Source organism: Coloeus monedula (assembly GCF_965178545.1).
Source record: "Coloeus monedula genome assembly, chromosome: 29".
NCBI classification, from domain to species: Eukaryota; Metazoa; Chordata; class Aves; order Passeriformes; family Corvidae; genus Coloeus; species Coloeus monedula.
In genome coordinates, this window is record NC_138809.1 from 270,723 (window position 1) to 297,219 (window position 26,497).

Here is a 26,497-nt window from a genome sequence, read left to right on the forward strand (position 1 = left end):
TCTCCTCTTGGAGGATTCCCTCTAAGCCAGGGCATACTGTACTGTCAGTGAACACCCACACTCCCTACAAAGAGCATGTCGCCTGCCACGGGATGGAGCCAGGCCCAGCCCTTGTGCTCAGCAAGCTGAGCTGTGACGGGCGCAGGGCAGGTGTGAAGCTGTGGCACTGTTCTCCCAGCTGCGCAGACCTTCCCCGTGCCTCAATTTCCCACAGCACAGAAGAGTTTGGTCCTTCTCTGCAGCTGGACTCCAATCCCCTGCCCATGTCACATCCCAGGAGGGGCTGGGGCAGCTCAGCCTGGGGGAAGCTCCTTTGATCCCCCCAGATCCAGAGCAGGGTGTGTGTGTGTGAGATGGAAAGCAAGGGAGGAGGGGGGGGGTGGACTAAGGATATGGGGGGATGAAGGGGAGGAATTTGGGGGGTGTGTGCAAGAGGAAATGGGAGACGATTCATGGGGGTGTTCGATACAAAGGGTGGGGAGAGCTGGGGGGGTGCAGGTAAGAGAGAGGAGGATGCGCAGGAGGGAGTGGAGGGGTGGAGGAGGAGTGGAGGAGTGCGCAGGAGATGGGGGACAGGGGAGGTTGGGAGGAATGTGAGGGCAGGGAGTCCGGGGGACTGCCGGGGGGTGCCGGGGGTCTCCCCAGGGCCGGCACCTCAGCGGTTTTGTTGCTGTCTGGCAGCATCAGCGCTGGGGGGTCCCCCACGCCCAGCTCCACTGTGGCGATTTCCCCCTTCCCTCTCGACCTCCCGCCCCCGCGGAGCCTCCCCAGACCCCCCCGGGCCCCCCGGCAGCCCCGGGCCCGGTCGCGGTGCGGCGGTACCGACCTGCGGCGGGCGGGCGGGCGGGAGCAGCATCCCCCGGCCCCGCATCCGGCTCACGTCGCCATGGCTACGGCTGCACCTCGGCCGTCCGCGGCCCCCCCGCACCGACAGACCCTGACGGACGGACACGGGGCTGCGGACCCCGAGCCCCCCCGCACCGGGAGATGGACACGGCCCCGCGTATGAGGGCGGGCGCCCACCGGTAAACGTGTGGACACCACCGCCCCTCACCCCACACACGCCCCCGACACCCCCACGAGGTGCAGGGACACCCCTCTGCCCCCACATGTGTTCCATCCAACCCCTTGCCTGACACATTACTGTGCCCCCGTAACTACAATGGGGCCCTTCACCCCGGTTTTGCTCTCAGCTTTTGGAAACAAGTCCCTTCACCCCCATCTCAGCACTTCCAGATCCAGACCCTACCCCTGCATCCCATCCCCGCACCCCATCCCTGCGCCCCCATATCCACACCCCATCCCTGCACCCCATCCCTGTCTCAGCCCTCCCACTTCACCCGTCCCAGATGAGTGCTGCTGGCTCTGGCTCCCGGTGCTATGTGGATTTGGGGATCCCAGGAGGGGGCTTGGGGTGCAGTCGTGGCACCAGGCTGCATGCGTGTCCCCCCCCACCCAGCATCCACAAATTTTGGTTTATGGCATTTCCGCCCTTGGAATTTCCTTTGCCAGAAAGCCTGGCCTAGCTGGTGCTTGCAGATCCCACTTCTCCTGTGGAACTTGCCCCCTTCCCCTTCTCTCTGTGTGACAGCAGGGTGCCATGAGTCCCAAAACAGGATCCCCAGCTACTACTTCCTCCCTGCTCTGCAGCCACCCTGCATGGCCTCAGGCTTGCACAGCCGCAGCCGAGGCACCGGAGAGGGACCAGCCTCTGCACCAGCTGGGGTGTGGTACCAGCACCCCCAAAAGCTGCAAGCCTGCACCAGGCCCATTGCCTGGGGTAGTTGCTCTGCCAGGGCTGAAGAGCAGAGCCAAGTGCCCCTGCAGTTCCCACAGGGCTCGGGAGGTTGGAGCCTTTCACAGAGATCTGTAAGGAGCTTGTGCCTAGTGCCCACCAGCGCTGGAGGCTTAGCTGGGGCCTGCTGTGGACACTCCTCCCACCCCGAGGCTGAGCTGCAGCCCCTCAGCCCTGCCCTGGCTCCCCCAGGGTGCCCTGTGGGGGTCCTATGACCTGCAGCACCTTGGGGTGCAGCTTTGGGGGGTAGCAGTGGGCACAAACTCACATCTTAACCCCCCCTTGGGATTAGCGGGGTGGCCTGACCTTAATCCCCCTGGGCACGCAGGGGCCTGGAGGGGCCGGTGTGGGGCTGGCAGGGCCCCCAGCACCCACTCGGCCATGCCCTGGCTGATAAACCCTGGTGGCTGCCAGACACTGGAGTCAGTCCCAGCTCTACCCCATCCCAGTGATTGCTCCAAGGCTTCCTGTGCTAGACTTTCCCCCCACAAAACTGGTGGTCCTCAACGTGTGCCCAAACCCTGGTGCTCCTGCCCACCCAGGGTGTCTCTGAAGAGACCCCGACATTCAGTGCACAAGTGAGCAAGGCCAGGCCATGGCCCCTGCTCTGGGATCCCATCTCCCTCCTGCCAGACTCTGGGGGACCCGAAGCAGGGCTCAGCTCCACGGGACAACAGGAGGCACGGGAGAAACCCGACCTTGAGTCAGTGCTTTGGCTGAAGTGGGGCTGGAGCCATTTCACAGGCTCTTTTGCAAGGTCCCCATAAGGATGTGTGAGGTCTCTGTGGGCCGTGGCTCCCCGCTGGGCTGTGCGAGGTCCCCACTGGCTGCACATGGCCCCCCAGGGATGTGAAAGATCCCCACAGGGTTATGCAAGGTCCACACAGGGGTGTGCAGGGTCCCTGTGGGGAGTGTACAGACCTCAAGTGGCTCTGTAAGAAACCCACAATGCCTGTATTGTCCCTACAGGGCTCTGCAATGTCCCCTGGGGGCCGTGCAGGGACCCCCATAGGTCCCCAGCTCAGCCTTTGCCCAGCATGACCCAGCCCAGGAGTGCCAGGACATTGGGGTCCTGTGGGGGACATGGGGGGGGGGATCCAGGGCATTATTTCCCTGTTGCATTTCCCCATGGCAGTTCCCCATAGCAGTTCCTGTGTCTCCTGACCCGTCTCCTCGCAAGAACACGTCCAGGCAGCAGCACGAGATCCCAGCAGCATGGATGACTTCCCCCATCATTCTGGAACCCACTATTTTGGGCACAACCTCATGACTTTTGGGGCCTGGCAGTGCCACGCCTGGAGTAGGGTTGAATCCCCACAAAAGGGGACAGGCTGCAGCATTGTGGGGTAGCTGCCCCAGCACTGTGGCATGGGTATCCCTGAGCTGGCAGAAATGGGAGGCAAACAGCGCACAGAGAGGGGGCCAGCGTGTCCCCTCTCATGCTGGCAGCAACTGCCTCTGACACGTCCCTGTACCCCTCTCCTGGGAGGGGACATGGCACCCTGCTGGCTCTCCACAGGCTCACTTGAAGCTGGGAGGTGGCAGCGATGCCCTCGACCCCCTGGCACCCCCTGCCCTCCCGAGCCTCGGCCCTGCTGCACCCAAATCTGGGGCGATGTGGCTCTGCACAGCATGGGGGGACCCAGGCATCCCAGCACTGGGGCGGGGGTACCCCCAAGCTGGGCATCCCGGGCACCTACCTGGCTGTGCCTGCGCCCCGGCCGCCCGCCTGCGTCCCTCACATCGCGGCTCCGCAGCGCTGTGCCTGGTAAAGCCGATTATGCACCGGCTTTACAGCTCTCCTTCTCCCCAGCATCCCCTCCTGCCTCGCGCCGGTGCCTGGCACGGCCCGGGGGCATAGGGGGTCCCCTTGGCAGAGTGTGGGGGTCATCCCTATGGTAGGAGCAAACCTTCACTCAGGGGCTCACTCAGGTTCTGCACCCCCCCAGTCCATCTCATCCTGGGGAATGTCTGGTCCCCAAAACCCCAAGAGGAATCTCCGAGTCCTTACCCCACATTCCATCCCCCCTCTCTTGGGGGCTCCTTGCCTGGCTGGCTCAGTTCTTAGCAACCCACCCTCGGGTGAGCCAGGCTGTAAGGGGCCACCCTGCTTCCCCCCATCCATGGTGGGTGCTGAGCCCTAGCCCTGGCTGTGGGGCAGAGAGAGATCCCTGGGGGAGGTCCCTTTGCTGCTGGGGTGCAGCACAGCACCCCCAAATCCCCCTGGACAGCAATGACGACAGCACACAGCGTGGGAAGGGTTCAGCTGTATTTTGACTCTGGAAGAAAATATAGGCAGTAATACAGAAGCTTTGCAAGCATGGATACATACACAGCCGCCCCAAAACCCACTGGAGTGGGGGGCTTGTCCTGGCACCTGCTCCAGCCCCCCCCCCCTCCCCACACTCGAGGCTGGGGGGGCTGTGGGCATTTCCCAATCGAGGCAAAAAGCCAAGATATCTGTCAATGGCTGGATGGACTCTTGCAAAGGGGGAAACAGCCCCTACCAGATCCCAAAATCCACCTCACTTGAACAAAAAGCCTTCCTAGGTGCTTTCCTGGCAAACCAGCTCTGACCTGGACTGACCATCTTTTCCCTTATCCCGGGAACGGCTCCTGAGCTCTGGCCACCAGACATGAGCCCGAATAACCGCAGCCAAGATAAACTGGGGTGAACCCTGCTGGATGCAGTGGCTCCCAAAGAGGGGGCCTGGGGGGCCCCACTGGGGCTGAGCTTGTGGGAACCAGGTCCATCACCTCAGCTGTCAAATCCATCTGGTCCCCGAATGCAGCTCCCGTGGGTTTTCACTTCCCCATCTCCATCTCCAATCGATGCCGTGTGGGGTCCAAGGGGGTTCCCAGCCCGGCCCCCGCCTCAGCTAAGGCACAACTCGGCTGATTAAGAAAAAGGGAACCCAAAGGGCAAGAGGTGCCTGGGATGGGGAATGTGGGGAATACAGTACATAGAGCGCCGGGAGTGCAGGCGGGCAGGAGGCTGGGGAGGGGGCAATGGCCACGGAGAGACATGGGCATCGCCCGCGAGCTGCCAGGGGCCCCCGCGCCAGCACCGCCGGGAATCACGATTCAAAAAAAGAGAGAAAAAGGGAATTTTGGCTTCAGATCCCAAGAAAAAGGGTTGTAAAGGCACTGTGCTCCACTTGAGACAGGACAGCAGCCCCTGTGGCATGCAGCTCCGGTGGGGATGGCTGCACTTCTCCCTGTCCTATGTAAAAAGCTTTGGCAAAAAAGGTACAATCTAAGGAGCATTTCAACTACGAACTCCTCCTGCATGGCTGCTCCGTAAACACAATTCTTTGCGGTCTTTGGCTGAAGTTCTAAAAAATATTTGAAGCTGAAAAGCTATTTTTTGGTTTGGTTTTTTTTATATAGAAATAGATTTTTTCTTTACAAAAAAAAAATCAAAGCATCTTTTAGCACTTTTAATATATATATATATAAAATTCCTGCTATAGAAAACAAAAAAACCAACCTTGGTTTTTGATATTTTGTTTTTTAAGGGAAAAAAAAAATTCTCTTGCTTTGGGAAAAAAAAAACCTGGCTGGAGACGGGCAGGAACCACAGGAATGCGCCACGGAATTACATGATGCTGCAGTTCTGCACAGCCTGAGCCTAGGAGGGAGAAAGAAAAAAAAGAGAGTTAAGAAGACCTCAGTGTCACCATCAATTTGCTCTGACTGCAAAGTGTCCAGTGGGATCCTTTGAATGTCCACAGCGCCCTCCTCCATCCTGGCCCTTGGGGTGTGATAAAAAAATCCTCCAAAGCTGGGATGTCCATAACTCTAAAATTTGAGAATTAGGGGTATGTGATATATGAGGATTATAATATTGACTAAGAGTATCACTATAGAATATATTATATATTAATCCAATACACAGATATAAAATATATATTCATATGCTGAAATATTCACATTATCAGCATGAACAACACTTAGCAGCAGTGGAATGAGTGATGTGGAGGATGGGGAATGCTCTGGGGTGCCAAGGGGACCAAGCATAAGATGGAATGGGGTGGGAAGCTGCTATGGCCAACATCCCTTTCCAATCCCTCTCAGAATCTCCCATCCCTTATAAAGGCCTGTGCCAGCCCAAAGAGGAAGAGGAAAAGCAGGGAGAAGGAGAGGTGGGACAGGATAGGACCCTTGCAGCACTGTTGGGAAAGGACAATGCCAGGACAGGGTGGAGACCCAGCAGCACCGGGACAGCCGGTGGTCCAGTGCCAGGGACTGGGAATGGCACTGACCTGCCTGCGGGGGCTGGAGTTCCCCAGGAGGTAGTTCCTGGACACCAGGCTGTCCCCGAGACCGATGCCAGAGTCGCCCATGCTGCGGTAGCTGCGGGTGACGGTCACGCTGGAGGAGGACGAGCCCGAGGACATGGTGTTGATGCCGGCATTCTGGGTGCCCGACTTGTCAGCCGGCTGACCACACGTGCCACAGACGACCGTGCGGGAGCGCAGGTTGTATTCACCAGGATCCCCAGAGCCACTGCAGCTACCCTAGACATGGGGGGGACAGACAAAACGACCTCAAGCCCCTGCCAGAGCATCCTCTGCCCTGAGCCCCTGCCCTGAGGATGGTGGCAGCAGTGGTGTGACCCAGGAGAGCTCTTCACGTTAGGCCTTGAAGAGAGTCTGACTCACCTGTCCTCTCCATCACATGGTTTAAAAATAATAAAATAGAATCCTTATTATGTGTTTCTAATCCCAAGTGACTGGGGCCAGCACACTACCAGTGGGTGACCAGCCCTTCTGCCCTGGCCTTGCACCCTGAGCTCTCAGCACACGGGAGACACCTGAACTGTGCTCCTGAAAACATCGTCTTCCTCACCACTTTGTGAGCTGGCAGCTTTCCCATGGGAAATTTGCTCTTGGAAAGGATTCAGCCTCCAGACGAATGGGCAGCACTGGCTGCAGGAGCTTGGCTCCTCTGTCCAGGGATAGTCAATATAGAAGAGAATCACAGAATCATGGAATGGTTTGCGTTGGAATGGACTTGAAAGCTGATCTCATTTCAGCTTCCTGCCATGGGCAGGACACCTTCCACTATCCCAGGTTGCTCCAAGCCCCATCCAACCTGGCCTTGCACACTTCCAGGGATGGGGCAGCCACAGCTTTCCTGGGCACCCTGTGCCAAGGCCTCTCCACCCTCACAGGGAACAATTTCCTTCCAGTATCCCATCTAACTCTGCCCTCTGTCAGTGGGAAGCCATCCCCCTTGTCCTGTCACTCCAGGCCCTTGTCCAAAGTCCCTTTCCAGCTGTCTTGGGGCCCCTTTAGGCCCAGGAAGGCACTCTAAGGTCTCCCTGGAGTCTTCTTTTCTCCAGGCTGCCCCTAACTCTCCCAGCCTGCCTCCAGAGCAGAGAGACTCCAGCACCAGACTCAGGGCACCTTCATGGCTGCTTCTGGACTTGCTCCAGCAATTCTATGTCCTTGTGCTGGGGGCCTGAGAACTGGACCCTGCACTGCAGGTGAGTCTCACAAGGGCAGAGTAGAGGGGGACAATCCACTAGCTCAACCTGCTGATATCAGTCTCGGCACAGCTCTTCAGATCCAGAGAACTCAAAGGGAAGTGCATGAGGGATGCCCCATTTTGCTCCTGCAGAGCTCTGGAAGTGGCATCCAGAAGATCTTTCATCATCACTGAGGCACGGCTTGGCCACGATGGCACCTCTCTGCAGGTGATTCCTGCGGGCATCTCGTGTGCAGGACACACACACCCTGCAGGATGGGCTGGTGGGGGATGCTGGGCTGCAGCCAGGGATGCTTCTTTGGGAGAAGTGGCTGCAGCTCTGCTCCTGGCATGCTGCCTGCTCTCTGCCCACTGCCTGCTCTCTGCCTGCTCCTCCTCCTGGTGCATGTTTCAGCTCTGTATGAGGAATGATGAGCTGAGAGGAAGGACAAAGCCACCTCTGGATTTGTTCCAGCACCCTCATGAAGCAGAGAGGCCAGAGCAGCTGCTGACAAGAAGTGCTGTCCATCAACTTCCCACCATCCTATCCTCCAAGCAATGCTGGGTACCAGCTCAGCCTCCCTCTGACTCCTCTGGCCCTTTTCATGGCATGTCAGGGTTGCTTAGGGTTGGAGACAACTTCCAGCAAGGTCTTCAGAGCTTTTTTAGTGAACAGCAATCTCCTCCAGGTGCCAGAGGTCTCTTGGCTTCTCTCATGCAGCTGTTTCCACAGCAGCCTCCCGCTGCCTGCTCCTATGTGCCTGATCCTGTGTGATGCTGAGCTGCCTCCCACCCTGACTGCGACTGAACCTGCATCCCCTCGGACCCCTTGGGACCAGCAGCATCCCCAGCACCCTACTCACATGGTGATGGCGGTGGTGGATGCTCATTTCATCATCGTCCTCATCCTCATCATCGTTGATGATCACAGTGCGGACCAGTTTCCGCATGGCCACCTCCTGTGGGGGACAGGAGGTGAGTTGGGAGGTTCAGTGCCTGCCACCCCCCCGGCCCACGCCCGAGCTGCCTCTGGCTCTCACCTCCCCATTGGAGTTGATGAGGGCGGTGCGCAGGCTGTCCCCGGAGCCCCAGCTGCTCTGGGCTTTCCACACCACATTGCTGGGAGGGCTGTGGGTTGCTCCAGCTCCTGAGGCCCAGATCTAGGGAGAAAAGCAAGAGAAAAGGGACTTCTCAGGTCTGCAGACTCCAGCCCAGGGACAGGGGTCTATCACCACAAAAAGTGACACACCAACCACTCCATGTCACCAGTGGCCTGGCAGGGCTTGGGATCTTGCCTGGATCCTCCACCAGGCAGTGACTCACCGTGACCACCTGGCCAGCCTTCAGGGTGAACTTTGGGGGGAAGCGGTAGGTAATGGGGGGATCATCCCCATTTTGCCGCTTGATTTGCCAATTCCCCATCGCCTGGTCCTGTGAGAGAGAGTAGAGACCCTCAGAACCCCGGTTCCTCTCCAACTTGTCCCATTCACCTCCTGCCTGTAGGGTGAAGCAGGGCTGAACCTCACCCCAGGGACTCTACGGATCTCCCCGAAGGCAAACTCACCTCGTTGGACTTGTTCCTGAGACGGACGAACTTGCCCTCCAAGTCTACCTCCTCCACGCCAACACGGCCGCTGGTCCGGGCATGGTGGGAGAAGCTGGTCCGGCTCTCACTGTCCTCCAGCTTCCGCTTCTTGGAGGAGCCTGGGGTGGACAGGTGGCTTCGGGATGCACCTTTGTGGGATGAAGGGCTGGGGGACAGCCTCAGCCTGGCAGGGGGAGAAGAGGAGATGAAGCCAGGGCGACACAAGGGCTGGGACCCACACAGTCCAGAGCTGGGCACAGCACCCTGTGCTCACCGCTCCTCCTCGCCCTCCAGCAGCTTGCGGTAGGCGTTGATCTCCATATCCAGAGCCAGCTTGATGTCCAGCAGCTCCTGGTACTCATCCAGCTGCTGCTGCATGCGTGCCCGCATCTCGGCCATCTCCCGCTCCTTGTCGGAGAGCAGGCGCCGGTTGGTCTCACGTTCCCTGGCCAGGATATCCTCCAAATCGTGCAGCTTCGCTTCCTTGGCAGCCAACTGCGGGGAGGGAAGGTGAGGGCGGCCACTCCACCCGGGGCCGTGCCCAGAAGGGGACCATCCCCAGGGCAGACATCCCAAGGAACCCTTTGGTCTCAACTCACCTGCTTCTGCAGCTGGCTGACTTCTGAGGAGAGGTTATCAATGCGGATGCGGGTCTGCTGCAGCTCCTCATGGGCAGCACCCACCATGTTGCTGTTCCTCTCAGCTGACTGCTTGGCATTCTCCAGCTGGGGGACAGGACGGGGATCAGCATCTCAGCACCCACAGTCCCCCTGTGCTCTGTGGGGCTGGAGGGAGAGGAGAGTGGCGTGGGGAGGCTGCTCACCTTCGCTCCGTAGGTTTTCTCCAGTTCCTCCTTGTAAAGCCTGATCTGGGCTTCATGCTGGCTGCGCAGCTCCTGCAGGGCCTCGGAGAGCTTGCTCTCGAACTCGCGCTGCCGCCCATTGTCGATCTCCACCAGCCGGGTCTCATGGCGCCGCTTGGTCTCCCGCAGCTCCTGGGGACAGGCCAGGGGACACTGTGTCACCTCAGGGAGGGGACACAACACATGCAGTGGGGGTATCACAAGTGGTCCCAGCCCCACTGCAGCACACCACAGCTCACCTCACTGTAAATGTTCTTCTGGAATTCAAGCTCTTCCTTCAGCGTCTGCAGCCGGTTCTCAGCATCCACGCGGCGCAGCATCTCATCCTGCAGCTGTTTCTTGGCTTCACCCAAGGCACTTTCCAGCTGGCAGGGAATTGAGAAGGACTATCACAGCAGGTTCTGGGCACTGCACCCGGCACGGCTGGGGACCCACCACCCACCTGCATCTGCCCCACAGCCCCTGGCATGGCGAGGACCTGGCAGCCCCCAGGTAGGGGGGTATAAAAGGGACCCCTGGGTCAGCTGGAGACAGAGCTGCCACTGCTCACCTTGGCCACCTGTCCCCTCAGGTCCCGCACTTCAGTTTCCAGATTCCTCTTCTCACCCAGGGCCGTGGAGAGCGCAGCCTCCTTGGAATTAAGCAAAGCCTCCACGTCCTTAAGGCGTGCCTGGGCAGTCAGCAGATCCCCTTCCTTCTTGGCATTCCTGCAGGGCAAAGGACGGCACAGGTGAGTGGCATGGCAGGAAGAATCATAGTCATCGGGAAATGATGGAATTGCTTGGGTGCAAAGGGACCTTAAAGCACATCTCATTCTACCCCCTGCCATGGGCAGAGACATCTTCCACTATCCCATGTTGCTCCAAGCCCTGTCCAATCTGGCCTTGGACACTTCCAGGGGCAGCACTCTGCAACCTGTGCCAGGGCCTCATCACCCTGACAGGGAAGAATTCCTTCCCAATATCCCATCTAACCCTGCCCTCTTGCAGTGGGAAGACATTCCCCTTTGTCCTGTCACTCCAGACCCTTGTCCAAAGTCCCTCTTGAAATTTTGGAGTCCCTTTAGGTAGTGGAAGGGACTCTTAAGGTTATGTCAAGCTTCTCATCCACCAACACCTCCAAGTTCTTCTCCTCAGGGCTGTTCTCAGAAAAGCCTGTGCACTGTACCCCAAGCACAAAGAGTGGCACACTGACCCCAAAAGAGCTGCACCACTGTCCCTAACAACCACCCACCAAGGGGACCAGCATTTCCCAGCCACTTGGCACACCCAGCCCTAGTTTGGACACTGGAAAGCAGGAAGGGCTGGGAATGACTGGGGGAGCAGGAGGAGCCTCAGGGTGCAGCTCCCATGGGCAATAAGCACACCCACGGCATGGCTGCATCGCAAGAGACCAGTGCTGATGAGGCTGGGGCTGGAGTGGCACAGTGTGGCATGGTGGGACACAGTGCAGTGCACTGGGACATTGTGGAGCGCGTTGGGGTGTGGCACAATGTGGTACAGCGTGACATGGAGCAGCACTATGTGATGTGGCAGAGCCCACCATGGCATGATAGAGTCAAACGTGGTGTAGTGCGCCTCAGCATGGCATGGCATTGTGTGACACAGGGCTGGATGGGGCAGCAGCAGCTGGGGAGAAGCTGAAACTGCCCCATAGCCAGTGTTGCCCACCTGAGGTGGGCAGGCAGAGGAGTCTGTGGCACCCTGCCAGTGCCAATAGTTCTGTGCCTCTCCTGGAGTGGACAGGGGGCACCAGGCGATGAGTGGGGTCTGGGGGCCGCGCTGGTGTGGCTGTGCCTCGCCATGAGCTCAGCTGTTGCTCAGTGGATGCAGAGCTGTGGTGCCTCAGCCCCCCAGTCCAACCTCTGGCATCACCATGCACACTCCTGCACCATCCCAGCCCCCACTGCCCCCCTCTCTCTTCCAGCCCTCTGACAGCAGGTCACAGCCATTCCTTACAGACCCACCGTGTGACCAGGGAATCTGATCTGACTGCACCACCAAAACACAGCCTGGAGCTATTTTGGTAGGTCCTATAAAAAGAAAAGAGCCAACGGCCCCCAGCCGCCACCAACCCCCGGGTGGGATTGTTACCCCACCTCCCTCAGAACGGGGTGTGCGGCTGGCGGAGGTGGAAGGCGCCCGAGGAGCGGCCGCGGGCCCCAGGGCCGTGGGGGAGCAGTGGCCGCACGCCTGGGGCACCGTGACACCGCGGCTCACAAACACCGGGGAGCGGCTGCGGCACCGCCGGCACTCGGCCCATCCCAGGGCAGCATCCAGACCCACCAGGAACGGGACCCGGGACCAGCAGGGACGGCGTTCCCAGACTCGCAGATGTGGGATGTCAGAAGCTCCTAGATTGGCCAACAGCAGATTTTCCTGCACTTCTTTCTGTTTCCCGACCCGAGCCAGCATGGAGAAGTTATTCTGTTATTTTGCAGACTAAAGCAAAGGTTTCAGAATCCTAGGCTACTGTTTTTAAGCGCAAACCTTGCTTCAAATCCCAGGATATTCCATGTTAACTTGAGGAAGGACAGTTTAAGAAAGTAACAATTCCTACATGTACAGTGTTATAAATGGTATTGTGATGTTGGCTTTTCGCATGTTACATAATTGTTACGAATGTATTGTGATGTTAATTTTTTTATGTTCCTTAATGTTAGGAAAACCTTGCTTCAAATCCCAGGATATTCCATGTTAAAAGAGTAGGAATTCCACTTGAGAAAGGACAGTTAAAGAAAGTAACAATTCAACATGTACAGTAACGAAATTCAGAACCGCTTAAAGTGCTGCTGTCAGGAAAAGGAGAGCCCAAGAGCCTCTGGGAATCCAGGAACAGCTTGCAGACTTTTTCTTGGAAGTGTGTGAAGACCTATCTTCTGCCTTTCTTTCCATTTCTGAAAGCTCCTTTCCCAGCCCAGAACACTCTTTATTGTGGTGCAAAGGGCTCAATATAACATACTGGATCTGTAATGAATTCTAGAATGTTTCTGTGGTTGGATTTTCATATTTTCATGTTTGGGACTCTCAGGTAAGAGGGTCTCAATGATATGCATAGAGTATGATTTCACAGCCCATAAATTCCATAAAATAGCCTCTTTTATGTCTAAATAGCATTTAAGCAGTCTAGAGAATTTGGACTTTAGCCCACAGTGGAATAACTGACCAAGAAATGCTGCTGGTCCCCCTTTTCCAGGGAACCACAGTCTCGCTTGCCAGAGCTGCTGCTGGAGCTCTGTGCTGGGTTCTTCCTGTTCAACCCACTCCTTTTGTGCCAGTGACTCATAGGACAAGAATGCCAACTGGGAGGGGATCCGAGGCTCCAAGGCTCACTGCAACCAGCGCTTGAGGCCGAGTTTTCCCATCTGGCCCTGGCTCATCCCCACAGCCAGCGTGGCCACCCCAGCACTCCTGATGGGGTCCAGTCCTGTCGTTCCTGATGGAGTGAACTGCCATGTGACTCCAGGAAGAGCTCATCCCTGGTGTTTTGCTGCTGCTCTTTGCTCGCCGTGTCAGCTGTGGAGGTTTGGCTACAGCTAGAGCACACTGGCTCTTCGGGATGGGGCTCTGGCACGACCTGAATCGTATGACTCTTTCAAGGGACAGCAGTTCCATTGGTAAGTGACAAACGGAGGGAAAAATCCTGATGGTTACACTTGTGTCTGCAGCAGATTTGCCCTCTCCAGGGACCAGAGGGATCCAGGGCTCTGGGCATCAGCGCCTGGAAAGCCCCATAGTAAACCCCAGATGATTCGAGGACAAATCCTTTTTCCTTAGAAGCCTCCTGTGTTCAACTCTGGATTCCACCACGAGGAGCAGAGTCAGAAGCTCAGAGCTCTCCAGCCATGGGGCTGTTTGGGGTAGTTCTGCCAGAGGGAGAGGGGTGAGACAAATCCTCTTCTGTCCTCTGCTCCAGTGGTCTGCAGAACTCGGCTCCCTGGGACCCGAGCATCTCCCCCATACTCCTTCCAAACACACCCTGACCCCGAATGTGGCAGCAGCCTCTGGATGAGGGATCAGCACACAGGCAAGCCCTCTCTGGCCCTGGGGACCCCCAGCCCACCACTTCACACCAGGCCTGTTGATCCCCGCTCCAGCCTAGCCAAGCTTTGAGTTTTCCCTTCTCCTGCTCTCAGGTCCTGCTTTTATTCCCCGGAAGCCTCACAGGCTCCAGCTGGCGCTGGGCTAAAAATAAAAACTTCCATGGCAGCCGTGTCGCTCCCACTTCCCTGGAGAGGAGGACGAAGCCGGACCTTCCTCCTCCTCCTCCCCAGAGGCTTTCACTGGCCTCTCCATCCTGCCTGCTAGAGCCTACAAGATCCCAAATTCCCCAGTGAAAAGGGAAGCAGAGACTCATTCTGGAGGGCTGGGTGCCTCCAAATCCCACAGGATTTGATCCCCTGTGCTGGGAGAGCCACGAGTAAAAACAATCCAAGAGAAGAAAAAACAACAGAGGCATCAAATCCTCAAGAAACAAATGTCTCAAGAGAAAAAGATGGAGGGAAAAGGGGCCTCAAGACGTTTTATTTTTAGCTTTTAAAAGCAGGAAGAAGGAAAAAAAAAAAAAAGATTGAAAATTGCAGCTGAGCTGCCAGAAAATCCAAATGTTAATGGAAAGTTGGATCTGCTCTGGCTGTGCTCAGCACAGACAGACATGAGGCTGCGAAGTCGACGCGACGGATTCAGAGAGGGCTCAGGGACAGCCCCGCAGAGCAGCATCTGCTACTGCTTCCCCCCACTCTGCCCCAAAATCCCAGCCAGGAAACCTGGCAGGCCTGGGCTCTCCCTCTGGAAAAGTCAAGACAGGACAGAGTCATCAGAGCTCGTTGGAACAGCTCCAGGCATGAGCCCACCATGCTGCTGGAAAGATGCCAACCCTCTCCGAGATGCCAGAGCCCACTCAATGCATTTTTACAAAACACTCCTTGGTTTCCCTCTCCACTATTAACCCTGTAAGTGTTCCTGAAGCTTGGGCAGCACTGGGCTTCATACACTGGAAGAGGACCAATGAGTGGGATAGAGCTGGTGGAGGCACAGGCATTCCCCTCCTTCCCTGCCTCCAAATCGCAGCTGCCCCAGCTTGGAGAAGGTGCCAACTCAGGGAACTCGCTGGCTCCTGCCCCACCCATAAATCTTTATGGACATTGCAAATTCCCCAGGACTGCCGGTCTCAGTCCCACCTGGCTGCCAGGGGCCACTCCCGGCTCCCAGCCACGCAGGCTGAGAACGCTATCCCAGAAAAGGCTTTGACATGTTTACAGCTTGGGAACCTGAGGCAGGAGTGGCAGTGTGTGCCCATGGAAGTCTCTGCTGGGAGGACCCAGAAAACCTGCTTTGCCCCACCTTGGGCAGGCTGCTCTCTGTGGCACTGCCTCCAGTGCCAGGGATCTGCCCCAGGACCACCACACGTATCCCAGGGATCACTCCCCCATCCCAGGGATCACTGCCCCGTTGCAGGGATTATTCCCCAATCCCAGGGACTGTTTCCCCATCAAGGATTGTTCCCCCATCCCAGGGACCAGGGCCCCACAGGACAAGCAGCAGAGACAGCATGAGGAGAGGCGGACCTGGAAAACCTCTGCAGTGGGGCAATGGGAATGTGGCAAAGCAGCTTCTCCCAGCTTCTGACTCATCTGTGCCGCAGCGCCTCTGCCAAATCACCAGGATAAACATGGGCCGGTCTCCTAGCAGGGGAGCTGGAAATAGCCAGCATGATGTATAGTGAGGACAACATCTGCACGGAGCCGGCATCCTGTTGGGCACCAGAGCCCTGCCAAAGGCAGCTGGGGATGCCAGCACCAGCTGGGCTCACGGATGCATGGAAACAGCTTCCACCCTCTGGCATCAGTGGTGCCAAAGACCCCTCCTGGTGCCAGTGTCAGTGCCGGCCCCACCACAAGCTCCTGACACACTCATGACATGCTCATCCATGGGGCTGAGGGGCTTGTCCAGCTCCACGTGGCCCCAGTGGAGCAGAAACAGCTCACTGGCATCTCCCAAGAGCTGGGCTTCCCCTCCTGGAATTGGGATCTGGCCTTTCCTTGCACCTTTAAAATGAACCAAAACTGCTGCTTCATTGGGAACCAGGAAAAAGCCTTTCATGGGGAGGTAAACCGACCCCCAGTCTAGGATTCCCCAAGCCCAAGATGTTCCTGTCCCTCCACAACTCCCCTCACCAGGAACACTGCTGGGAGTGTTCAAGTGTGATGGAACCTGACCATACCAATACCTCCAGCCACACACACCCCCTCTGAAGGTTTGAAGGAGCTTTTCTCCTTCTCCTGGATGCACCAGAGCAAAGACCTGTCACCCTTCAGTCTCCCCTCTCACCACAGGAGAAGCACTTCAGCTTCAGCAGCATCACAACCAACTGATGCAGGTGGCTGCAGCATGGACCAGCAGCCACGTGCTGCTTAAGAGCTCAAAGCACATTTCTGAGAATAGATAGTGTATTAATTGTTTAGAATTAACAATGTTGCAGCTTGGTGCTGTCTGGGGAGCCCCAGAGTTGCTCATTCCCTGTCCGGGCTGTCACGCCAGCTGGTGACTCATCCCAGCCTCCACCAGCAGCTCCGAATGGAAATCCCAAGTCACCAACTGACGCTGCTGTTTGGGCTGAGTCCCCCATAGTAACAGGACTGTCCATGGTTTTGGAGGGTGGATGGCATTACCAGAGGGGTTTTGGAGCTGGAAAAGGAGGTTTTGCCCTTTTGCCACGTGGGACTCATCGGGGGGGGGGGAATGGGAAAGACTTGGTTTTCCACAGCCCACGTGTTTTTGGGGGAGGTTTGTATCAGGCATAAATCTGTGTGTCTGCACAGACAAAGGGCAGGATTTAACCTCCATGGACAAGTGTCCCAGCTTGGAGCATGTATCACAACACTCCAGCAGGTCTGCCAGTGCCTGGCTGCCTGTGAGACCCCCTGCCAACCTGTGGAACACCATTTGCTGCCTGTAGAACCCCCTCGTTACCCCTGAAACTCCTTTTCCCAGCTGCTTGTAGCTTTTCCAGGGTGCAGCAAGCCCCAGGACACTGATGCAAAGAGGATGAAAAGTGCAAGGAGGATCAACCACTGGAGACCCCCGAGCTGGGAGCACACAGAGCCCAGCACTGCTTGTGGCTGAGCAAAATGAGGGCAGGATTTCCCTGTGGGGATGTCCACCACCAAACCCTGGGCTACCTGGAACAAGCCTCCAGGCTGGGGTGACATGCAAAGTGCTACCAGTTGAAACTTGACTGAGCAAACCTGGCCCAGTCCCACGTCTGTCACCAGAACTGCTCCTGGAGAGCTTGAGAATTGTCTGCATGGCACTGGGAAAACCTGGCCAGTGTCTGTGCAGGTCCTGAGGGGATGGGCTGAGCCCAGGGTTTCCAGAGGGAGGCCAGTTCCTTGCTTGAAAAAACTGCATTGTCCACTGAAAAAGGTCACCAAACACTTGAACAGGCTGCTCGGGGCAGTGGTGGAGTTGCCCTCCCTGGAGAGATTTAACAGACACGTGGCGTTTGGGGACATGGCTTAGGGGTGGCCTTGGCAGGGCTGGGAGAACTCAATGATCTTGGAGGGCTTTTCCAACTGAAACTATGATCTGATTCTATCTCTTTATAAATCCTAAAATCTCAGCTGTTTAGAACACCACAATCAAACACTGGTCAACCCTACTCGCAGCCCAGGCTCGGCACAACCCAAACCCATCCATTTTGAACATGCCAGCCTGCCTTTTCCTAGCTTCCCATGGAATCTTGAATTGGGTTATCTAAAAGATACTTGATGGTCTGGAATTGAACCATACTAAATATAGATCAAAGCAGTAACACCCTTTATCAAGGAAAAGAAACCTGCTAAAAAAGAGCTTGGAATTGTGCTGGAAAGAGAATTCTTTTAGACACAACTCAAATATGTCAATACACCACCTTCCACACTGCTCAATTCCACCTTCTGAGGACAAGGTTTCAGTAGGAGAGACATGAGAAAAATGCTTTGAGATCATGGAATATCCTGAGTTGGAAGGGACCCACAAGGATCATTGATTCCAACTCCTGCACAGGACAGCCCCAAAAATCCCACCACGTGCTTGAGGGTGGTGTCAGCTTGTTTTCAAACCCAGAATTTGCTAACAGTTTGCAAAGTTGTCTATTGCTGAATAAAGCCAAAGCCTTTGGGAAGAGGAGGGAAGAAGGAAATTCCAAGTCTTCATGGCACTACTCTGAACACTCACCATGGTAACAAGTGAGTTTTGTATCATTATTATAGTTAAATTATATGTAATGACAAATTAACAATTAAGTCTTGGACTGGATGAAATTTAAGGCGTTTTGCCCAGCCTTGACTATCTCACTCTGACACAGCAAAAGCCAGTTTTTTAATAACTGGGCTAAAACTTAATGGGAAACTTGTGGGTTTGGTCGGGCTTTTTTTCTACCTAGAACAGCTCCGAGCGTTGCCCCTCCATGGAAACCCCAGAACATTCCATTCACTTCAATACATCCTTCTCCGGATGAACGAGAAATGCTAAGCCCATAAACCACTATCTCGAAGGATAAAGACAAAGCAGAGATTCCCGGTGTTTCCCTGGGAGATTGGGCATGGCAGGAGCCTTACAAATGGAGTTAAAAACAGGGAGCTGAGTCACTTGTATTAGTCATATCTTCAGGACCAGGAGCACTGGCGGAAAACGGCCATAAGCTTGTGTTTTGCTAGGAGCTGGCAACACAGCCAGGATGTGGAGCAGTGGAGAAGGAGCAGGGATGCAATCCCAGCCCCAGAAGCAAGGAAACATGCTGCCAACGCTGCAGATGTGGCTGCAGCTCCCCTTTCCTCTGCTCACATGTGCAGTTCCTGAGCACAAAGGGGTGATGGGAAGGGATGAGGATGTCGCTCTGTACCTGCTGCATCCTGATCCACAATGGAAACCAGGTCCCTGTGCAAGGCGGGACAAGGCAGAAAGGAGCCAAGACTGACAAAACAGGGCAGGAGTTCAAGGCCTCCTTTTTCTCTTCAGAAGCAGCAGCAGCTCACCCTGTTTTTCATAAATTGGGCACGCAAAGCTTCCGGCCAGCAACATTTGCTTAAGAAACAAAGCGAGGGATTGTTGGATCCAGATGCCACACGTATTCCTGGGAACAAAAGGGTTTGCTCTCCCGGCTCCAGCAGCGCAGATAAAGGCAGACGAGGTGTTTACACTGCCACAAGGTCTGTTTGCGTGTGGCGGCGGCAGCGAGGCCGGCAAGGGCTGCGCTGGGGCCGCCTGTTTGCGTGCTCTGACCGCCGATGTTGAGTCACTGCCGGCACCAGGAGCTCCAGCTGCTGTTGGAGTGGCTGCGGGGATGGGTACAGATAGGATGCCACTGGGAAAATGCAGCTCAGTGTAGGGATGAGCAGCAACCAAGGTGAATGCCTATGTTTTGCTGTGCTGTGCCATGTGCAGAGCTGCCAGCACACCTCTGCCCACTTTCCCTGCCAGCCTGCACTGTGCCAGGATGGAGCCCAGACCTGCTTGGCACGTGGGCAGGAAATAAGCACTTCCCCAGAGCGAGGACTGCGGTTGTGGCATCCCTAGAAAGCACAATTTAGCCCCAATTGCTGCCTGCACAGAACAGCCTGTGAACAGGACCACCTTGAGATGCTCCAGCCTCCCCACCACCTCCCTTCCGCTCAGCCTCACGTCCCTGCAACACACTCACCACCAGGAAAACCCAGTCCAGTGGCTTTTTACTCTGGAACTGCAGAGCTGAGGCTGGGTTGCACAAAGCAGCATCTCTGCCCTGAAACAGGGGCCTGGCAGCCACCCAAACAGCAAAGCACGATGCCCGGGGGGAGGCTGCTCTCCTCAGTGCTCCCCTTCTCCCCTAAAGCCCCCGGCATGGAAGCTCAACTTAGAAAACACCCCCAGTTTGTCCCAGTGTAGCCTGGTGCCCCACGGGGAGCATCCTTGCACCCCACAGATGCTGCTGGGGAGTGGGTTATCGGCTGCCACGCCAGGAAGGAAGGGGCAGAGCGTGACTGCCGGACCGGCGGGGCCCCCCCGAAGCGCGGCCCCGCGGTGCCGCACCCTGCTCCAGCCCAGAGACACACGGCTGAGCGTGACTCATCTCCCCGCTCTGCCAGGGCCCATCCAGAGCCCTGCCACAGCCACGGCGTGCCCACCGCACTGCAAGGTGAGGGGGACACGTGGCTCTTCGCAGTGGGGCAACTGGCCACCCCTCAGTGCCCGTGGGAGCTGGGGCCACGTTTTCTTTGGGCTCCCACCCCTTTGAAGCCCACATTACACATCCACACCAAGAGCTTGGACATTTGTTTGGGCTCATGTGACTCAGATGGGGTTTTAGGGAGAAAAACTGTGTCCTGAAGCTGTTAATGAATAAAAACCCCAACAAACTGGAACGTCTGAGCTCCAGCTGAGCACTGCAGCATGGAGATGCCAAGCTCTGTCTGACCAGGATGGCAGCACTGGACTGGATGGCAGGAGGACACGGGTGTGGAAAGCAGTAGCCAGAGCAAGTGGCTGGAGATGGCTTTTGTGCAAGAGGGAGGAGAGACGTCTGCTATCAGAATCTTGCTCCTACAGCAGTGCTTCTGAGCCACTCACAGCCCCGACACAAAAATTCAACAGCTTCAGGAGAGCCCATGTTTGCTTCCACCCTGGCTCCGCCACCTCTCCACAGGGATACGGCGCCAACGCCTGCAATGGTGCAACCCCATAATTAAGGAAGGTACAGTAGAGGCAGGGCAGCACCCACCCTGCTCCCTGTGTGCTGGGGAACTTTGTCCCTGCTGCTGTTGCAATTCCTAGCTCTACTAACCGTGGAAGGCAGAAATAGGGCATTGGCTGCAGCTTGGAGGACACCCCAAACCAAGGGCACCTTCACCTTCCTTGGGAAAAGGTAATTGGTTTATGGTAGAGAACATGAACTGTTCAGCCTCACCAGGAACGGAGGTGCCCCACCCCAGCTGGGTTTTGTGGTATCTCTGTGGGCTGAGTTCAATGCACTTCTTTAACCAACTTCCACACCCTTTGGCTTTCCCCCAGCACCCACAGCCCTGGATCCCACCATGTTTCATGGACACGCTGCGGCATCCTTCACATACAGGAACAAGGAAAAACGTGTGTATTTTATTATACTCTTATCAAGGACGTGGAGTGATAGGGCAAAGCAGAATGGCTTTAAAGTGAGAGGGCAGATTTAGACAAGGTATTAGGAAGAAACTCTTCCCTGTGAGGGTGGTGAGGCCCTGGCATAGCTTGCTCAGAGAAGCTGTGGCTGCCCTGTCCCTGGAAGGATAGGGCTTCTCCTGGGTGGCCGAGAGCCTGGCTGTCACACAGATGTCTCTGCAGTCAGGGCTGCAGCTGCCACTGCACCAGGTGGGGCTGGGGGGCTACACCAGCACCCACAGTTGTTCAGCTTCACACTGGGGATATTCAACCCTGGGCAGGGAGGGGAAGGGAGCAGAGGCAGGTGGGCACCCAGCCCTGACATCATGCTGTCTGATGGCAGCTGTTGACAGAGACAGGTTTTACATGGCACCAGCCTCAGCTGTTTGGGAACATGCTGAGCTGGTCACAAAGGAACAGGCTCAGCAAACAGCCTCACAAAGAGCAGGATGGCGAAACAGGTAATGCAGCCAGTGATGGGACAGTGGAAGGTGATTCCCAGCTCATCCTGAACCCACTGAGCTGACACTTCCTGGGGAATCCTCCATGCCAGGCCTAATTTTGGCCAGGACTAGAGGAAGAACTCTGGTGAGTTCTTTCCTGGTTGCCAGCAGCACGAAAGGAAACTGCACCTCCCAAAGGGCACAAATTCAGCCGAACATGGAGCTGGCAGCTACCCCACATGTCCCACCCTGGCTGTGCCACCCTCTCTGTCTGCATCCCTGAGCACTACACTGAGAACAACTCCCCGTCCTCTGGGCTCCAGAGTTTGAGTGTTGATGGGATTCAGACAAGTGAAGTGACATGTGCAAGGCTGAAAAACACTTGTGGCAGCATGTGGGACCGGGGCAGGCTGGGACGGGCTGTCAGGGATGGATCCCTTCCCACACCAAATGCAGCCCTGATTCTCTTTGCAATCACTTCTCCTTAATCCTCAGCTCCAAGGATAAGGTCCTTAATTTAACCAGAGTGTATCCTATCATCATAAATATATACAAGGCAACAAGATTTCCTCTCACTCCCCTCATCCCTGGGAAAAGTGAGGGGATGAGCTGTGGCTGGAAGACAATGGCAAACACAGCAATGGGAGAAAACACACCAAAAGTGCTGGAGCATGTTTCTCTGCCACAATTTTTCTTGGAAAAAGAGGGGCTGGATGTTTGCACAGGCGAGAATTCCTCTCCACTGGGAACAGCTAATGAAAACCTTCACCTCGAAGAAATGTTTTGCCACGGAGCCCTCCAGCCCCGCAGTGTGCCAGGGGGGCCGGCATGCCCAGCCGGCCCGAGCTGCTGGCTGCAGATGTCAAGGGACAACCAATGTGTCTGCAGGGCTGGAGAGTCAGGCTGGCGTGTTTAAGAGGGTCCCAGTGGGCCACGAGGGTCTGGACCAGCCCAGCTCTGTGTTGCCGACTCCCCCAAAGTATCCTCAGCTGCACAAGCTGCTCTTTGTTCACTCCAAAAGGGCAAAGCCTCCTCCCACCCAAAGCATTCCCTCCCTGGCAGGGATTCCATGAGGCAGACGGGGGAGCAGCCCAGGAGCCCAAAGTTTCACCCCACGCAAAATGTTCCAGCACAAGCTCATCGCTGCTGAAGGAAGTGCCCGGCCTCCCAGCAGCACTGAGCCTTAATTCTTTTTCCTCCCTTTTTTTCAACTAAACAGGTTTTGTTTTACCTGCTCCTGCCTGGAGGGTCATCGCTGAACAAAGCATGGGGTAAAACCCCCCTGGACTGGGGAAGGGTTGGGTTCACCTCCTGGCACCCCAATGCTACCTCCCTTGCTCTGCCCTTGGATGAGCTTCCTCCCTCCACAACAACGTTTGGGAAATAAGAGATTTGTCCTCATTAGGGTCAGGGATGAGATCTGGGCCCCAGGAGGAAGAGGCCCTGCCAAGGCACTGGCTTAATCAGGTTAGGGACTGCAATTCAGGAAGGCATCGCTCATCAGCTTTGGTACTAACAAGGGCTGGTTCCTGCCTTGGAGAAGGGAGCTGACCACCACATGGCCACTGCATGGCCGCTCCTCACCCATGCAGTGGGCACTGAATTCCTCAGGGGGCCTCTCCTAGGATTGAAGGTGCCCAAGAGCTGTATTCTACATCCCTGCACCACCACACTGGGGCTTGCACTGACAAATGTCTCCCACTTGCGGGATGGGATGAATTCTCATGGAACAAGGCAAGGGCTGTGGCTCCTGTTCACCCTGTGAGTCAGAAGCCAGCTTAAGGAGAGGGGGCAATGGGCCAAGCACAGAGCATCTCTCCAACCTCTGGTGCCATGCTGGAATCCAGGTGTCCTCCAAGGAGGGACAGAAGCCTGAGGACGCCGGGGACAGGGGCATTTCAGACTAGTTCTATCTCTACCCATGGCCTGGGAGGGGATGATGCCAGTGTTGCCAGCACCCCTGAGTCACCAGCCACCCTCACCGCACCCTCTGCTTTGCCTGAAGCGTGGCTACGGCATAGCCAGAGGCCATCCAGAGCTGGGGACACATGTGACACCGGGTCAGGCAGAATTGCCCAGAGGGGTCCCTTGTCCCAGGGCACAACCAGTATCAGGCTGCACAGGGCTGAGGGTCCCCGTGCAAAGAGCCAGGTGGGCACTTTGGGAAACCCCTCCTGGATCACCACTGGAAGCAGCCAAACAGGCAGTGGGAAGATCCCACTGGGAACTTCCCCAAAAGGAAGAGCAGTTGGCCAGGGACAGAGGGGTAGCAGGAGAGAGAGGGCAGGCAGCTCAGCTCTGCTCAGACCCTCCTCCACCCATGCAGCTCTTGCACTCGTGCGTCAGTACTGGTTTGACTGGTCTCTTGTTTGCACACCCTGTCCCCCCCTCCAGTCAGCACTTCTTTCCCCTCCCCAGACAGAGCATCCAGCAGCCAGGACTGTGTCCATCCAGACATGTCATTCCCTGGCTTCCTGGCCCCCCACCCTCCCTCTGTGCTGCTAAGACAACCCTTGCATCGGGCAGTGGCAATGCTGTGGGTGCTGATAACGCAGCCCTGGGCGCCTGCCCTGCGGGAGATACCCGGTGCTTCCCCAGGGCTGACGGGCACAGCGATGGGTGCAGAGGGCTGCCAGTTACTTTTTAGCCAAAGTGTCCCTGTGTCAAGGACAGTGAAGTGGCCCCAGACCAAGTGGTGACCCAAGGGCTCAGGGTGGGCGGGGAGAGTTGGCAGAGCAGGCCTATCCCTGACCACCTGGATGGCAGGCAGCAGAACAAGGTCTGAACAGGTCCTTCCTGATCCTGCCAACAGTTCTGACCCCTCCACAGGGTTGGGCTCGTGGTTGCCCCATTCCCTCATGCCCCAAAGACTCGGGACACCCCAGTCAAACTGAGCCCAAAGAGCAGCATCGCAGCTCAGACACCAATTGTGCTCCTCTCTCAGCAGCCCTGCCTCATCAAGCAGGTCCCCAGGGACACAAGATGAGCTGCAGCCTCCTTGCAAAGGTTTTGGGGGTTGGAGAGCAGCCCTCATACCACACCCTAGGAAGAGGGGACACGCTAGAGGCAGGAATGAACAACACTGGCTTCCCCCGCATCTCCGCTCTTCCATCTCATCGACCGTGACTCAGAGGTGACTAAACACAGAACCAGCCCTGTCCCCCAGAGCCCCGCGCACCAACTGCTCTCCAAAACCCACTGAAACCCATCTCTCAACCACAAGCTACTCTTCGGGAACCCCCGCGAGTCACAGCACTTTTTCAGGGGATTTGTCAGAGCCCGGGAACAAGCGCAGAAGCTCCAGAAGCGCAGCCCATAGCAGGGAAAAATTCCACATCCGTTTTCCACACGGCCGGCTCCACAGCGCAGCCAGCTCCCAGCTCCCCTCCAGCCACGGCTGCGGGCCGGGCATTTTTTCCAGCCCTTAAAAGATCGCGGCCAAGATAGTTCTGGGTTTGCATAACGCAGAAAAAGCCTTTAGACAGCTCAGCTCCTCCTCTCACCAGCATCTGGATCCTTGGGATCCGGGAGCAGGGATCTGGCGAGCCGCAAACCGCCTTATCTGAGGACGGAGCTGCAGCACGGGAAATAGCTAAATATAACCCCACATGGCTTTCGGAGACAGCTGAAACAGGCAGCACACTCCCTCCCTCCCTTCCTCCCTCCCTCCCAGGTAGAGTATTTATGGCATCTACCACGGAAGTTAATTTTAGCCTCTTTTGGTACAGGCTCAAATGAGGCGTCCAGAATAAGAGGCAAAAGATCAAATGGAAGAAGAAGGGGTTGTCCCGCCACTGCCCAGCCCGGATCCGGCTGCGAGCCAAAGTTGATGACGGAAAGGGATCCGCTCGCTCCTTCCGTGGAACGGGATTCGGGGAACTGAGTGCCACAGGGACACGTCCTGACGCTGCACGGGCTGGCAGAGCCCGGGGGAAGCCCAGTGCCAGCCCCTGCTTGGCCAGCAGTGACATTGGCCAGGGAGCCCCGTGTCCTCAGGGGACCTGTGCTGGCAACCGGTGACAGCCCTGAGGAGGGCAGAGGTACCCAGAGGCAGCAGGGAGGGGTCCACGATGGGGGGCATTTCTGATGGCAGGGAGGGAAAGAAATGAACCCGATGGGAAGCGGCTGGAGGGATTCGTGCCTCAATGCGGACTGGGAGCACGTCACCCAGTGACAGCTGGTGGGAGGGAGGCATGGGTGCTGCCCACACACTGCTTCCCCCAAAGCCAGGGACCCCACAGAGTAGGAGCAGCTTGGCACAGGGAGAGTTAAGGCAAACAAAACCTGGAGCAGGTTCTTTAATCGGTGCCAAAGACAGCAAAGAAAAATAGGACGAGCAAGCGAAATCTGTAGGCAGGACAGAGCCAGCTGGCTGGCACTGCTTCCCGGGCTGTGCCGGAGCGTGTTTAGGAATAGCTCCAGCATGACGAAGGCAGAGGGGCCGCCAGCCTGGCGCTTGTGCCCCGCATAACACAGACCCTCCGGGGGCCCAGGGCATGTCTGCTCAGCCCCAGCCCCAAGCGTGCCCAGCTCTGCTCCCAAATCCCCTCTCCAAGGGCATCCCGGCCAAAGATGGCGCTTGGAGGGAGAGTGGGAATGACGAGAGAGCTTCTCTCCTCTCTCGGTGCCTACCACAGACACTCCTCCCCGGCTAGGCCACGGATTTTTCCTCTCCCTGCCTCCTCCAGGTCGCTCCTTGTTCCCTCCCGGCTCCCTGCCAAGCATGACGACAGCACCCGTCCCACTGCAGTCCCCCCCCATCCCCAGGGCACTCACCGGGCTTTCAGCTCCTTGTGCTCCTCCCGGACTTTACTGAGCTCTAGCTGCAGCCGGGCTCTCTCTTTGGCCACTGAATCCAAGGTCTTGCGGGCATCTGCCAGCTCCGACTCGTAGGCAGCCTTGATGCCCGAGACCTCACGGCTCACCACCTCCTCGGACTCCGTGATGCGGAGCCGCAGGCCGGCGTTCTCCAGCTCCAGCGAGCGCACCTTGTCGATGTAGACGGCCAAGCGGTCATTGAGCTCCTGCAGGTCCTCCTTCTCCTGCAGGCGGGTAATGCGTGTGGGGGACAAGGGGGTCCCCGAAGCCCCGCTGCGGGTGCTCCTTTTCTGGGAAGGCGTCGCCATGGGGTCCGGCGTCGAGGCGAAGGACACGGCACAGGTCACGGCGCGATGTCCCACGCCACCCGCC

At 56.9% G+C, this 26,497-nt stretch overlaps 1 protein-coding gene across 1 annotated transcript; it reads right to left on the reverse strand.

Annotated features, from left to right (window-relative positions):
- Window positions 1–4,061: 4,061 nt before the first annotated feature.
- Window positions 4,062–26,497, reverse strand: LMNA (lamin A/C). The gene is made up of 12 exons (XM_082298925.1): window positions 26,084–26,497; window positions 10,265–10,421; window positions 9,954–10,079; window positions 9,676–9,846; window positions 9,452–9,577; window positions 9,127–9,347; window positions 8,832–9,036; window positions 8,591–8,698; window positions 8,308–8,427; window positions 8,131–8,226; window positions 6,061–6,315; window positions 4,062–5,426 (listed from the first exon to the last, which is right to left on the reverse strand). The coding sequence occupies exons 1-12, from the start codon at window positions 26,431–26,433 to the stop codon at window positions 5,394–5,396; spliced, it is 1,968 nt and encodes a 655-aa protein (XP_082155051.1). The 5' UTR covers window positions 26,434–26,497; the 3' UTR covers window positions 4,062–5,393.

What these genes read in the sequence shown, in the direction of transcription:
- LMNA (XM_082298925.1), bottom strand. Translation starts at nt 26,433, where the DNA reads ATGGCGACGCCTTCCCAGAAAAGGAGCACCCGCAGCGGGGCTTCGGGG. An exon ending in CTGGAGGGCGAGGAGGAGCG is followed by an intron (nt 9,037 to 9,126) that starts GTGAGCACAGGG and finishes TCCCCCTGCCAG; the next exon opens with GCTGAGGCTGTCCCCCAGCC. An exon ending in TCATCAACTCCAATGGGGAG is followed by an intron (nt 8,227 to 8,307) that starts GTGAGAGCCAGA and finishes TGTCCCCCACAG; the next exon opens with GAGGTGGCCATGCGGAAACT.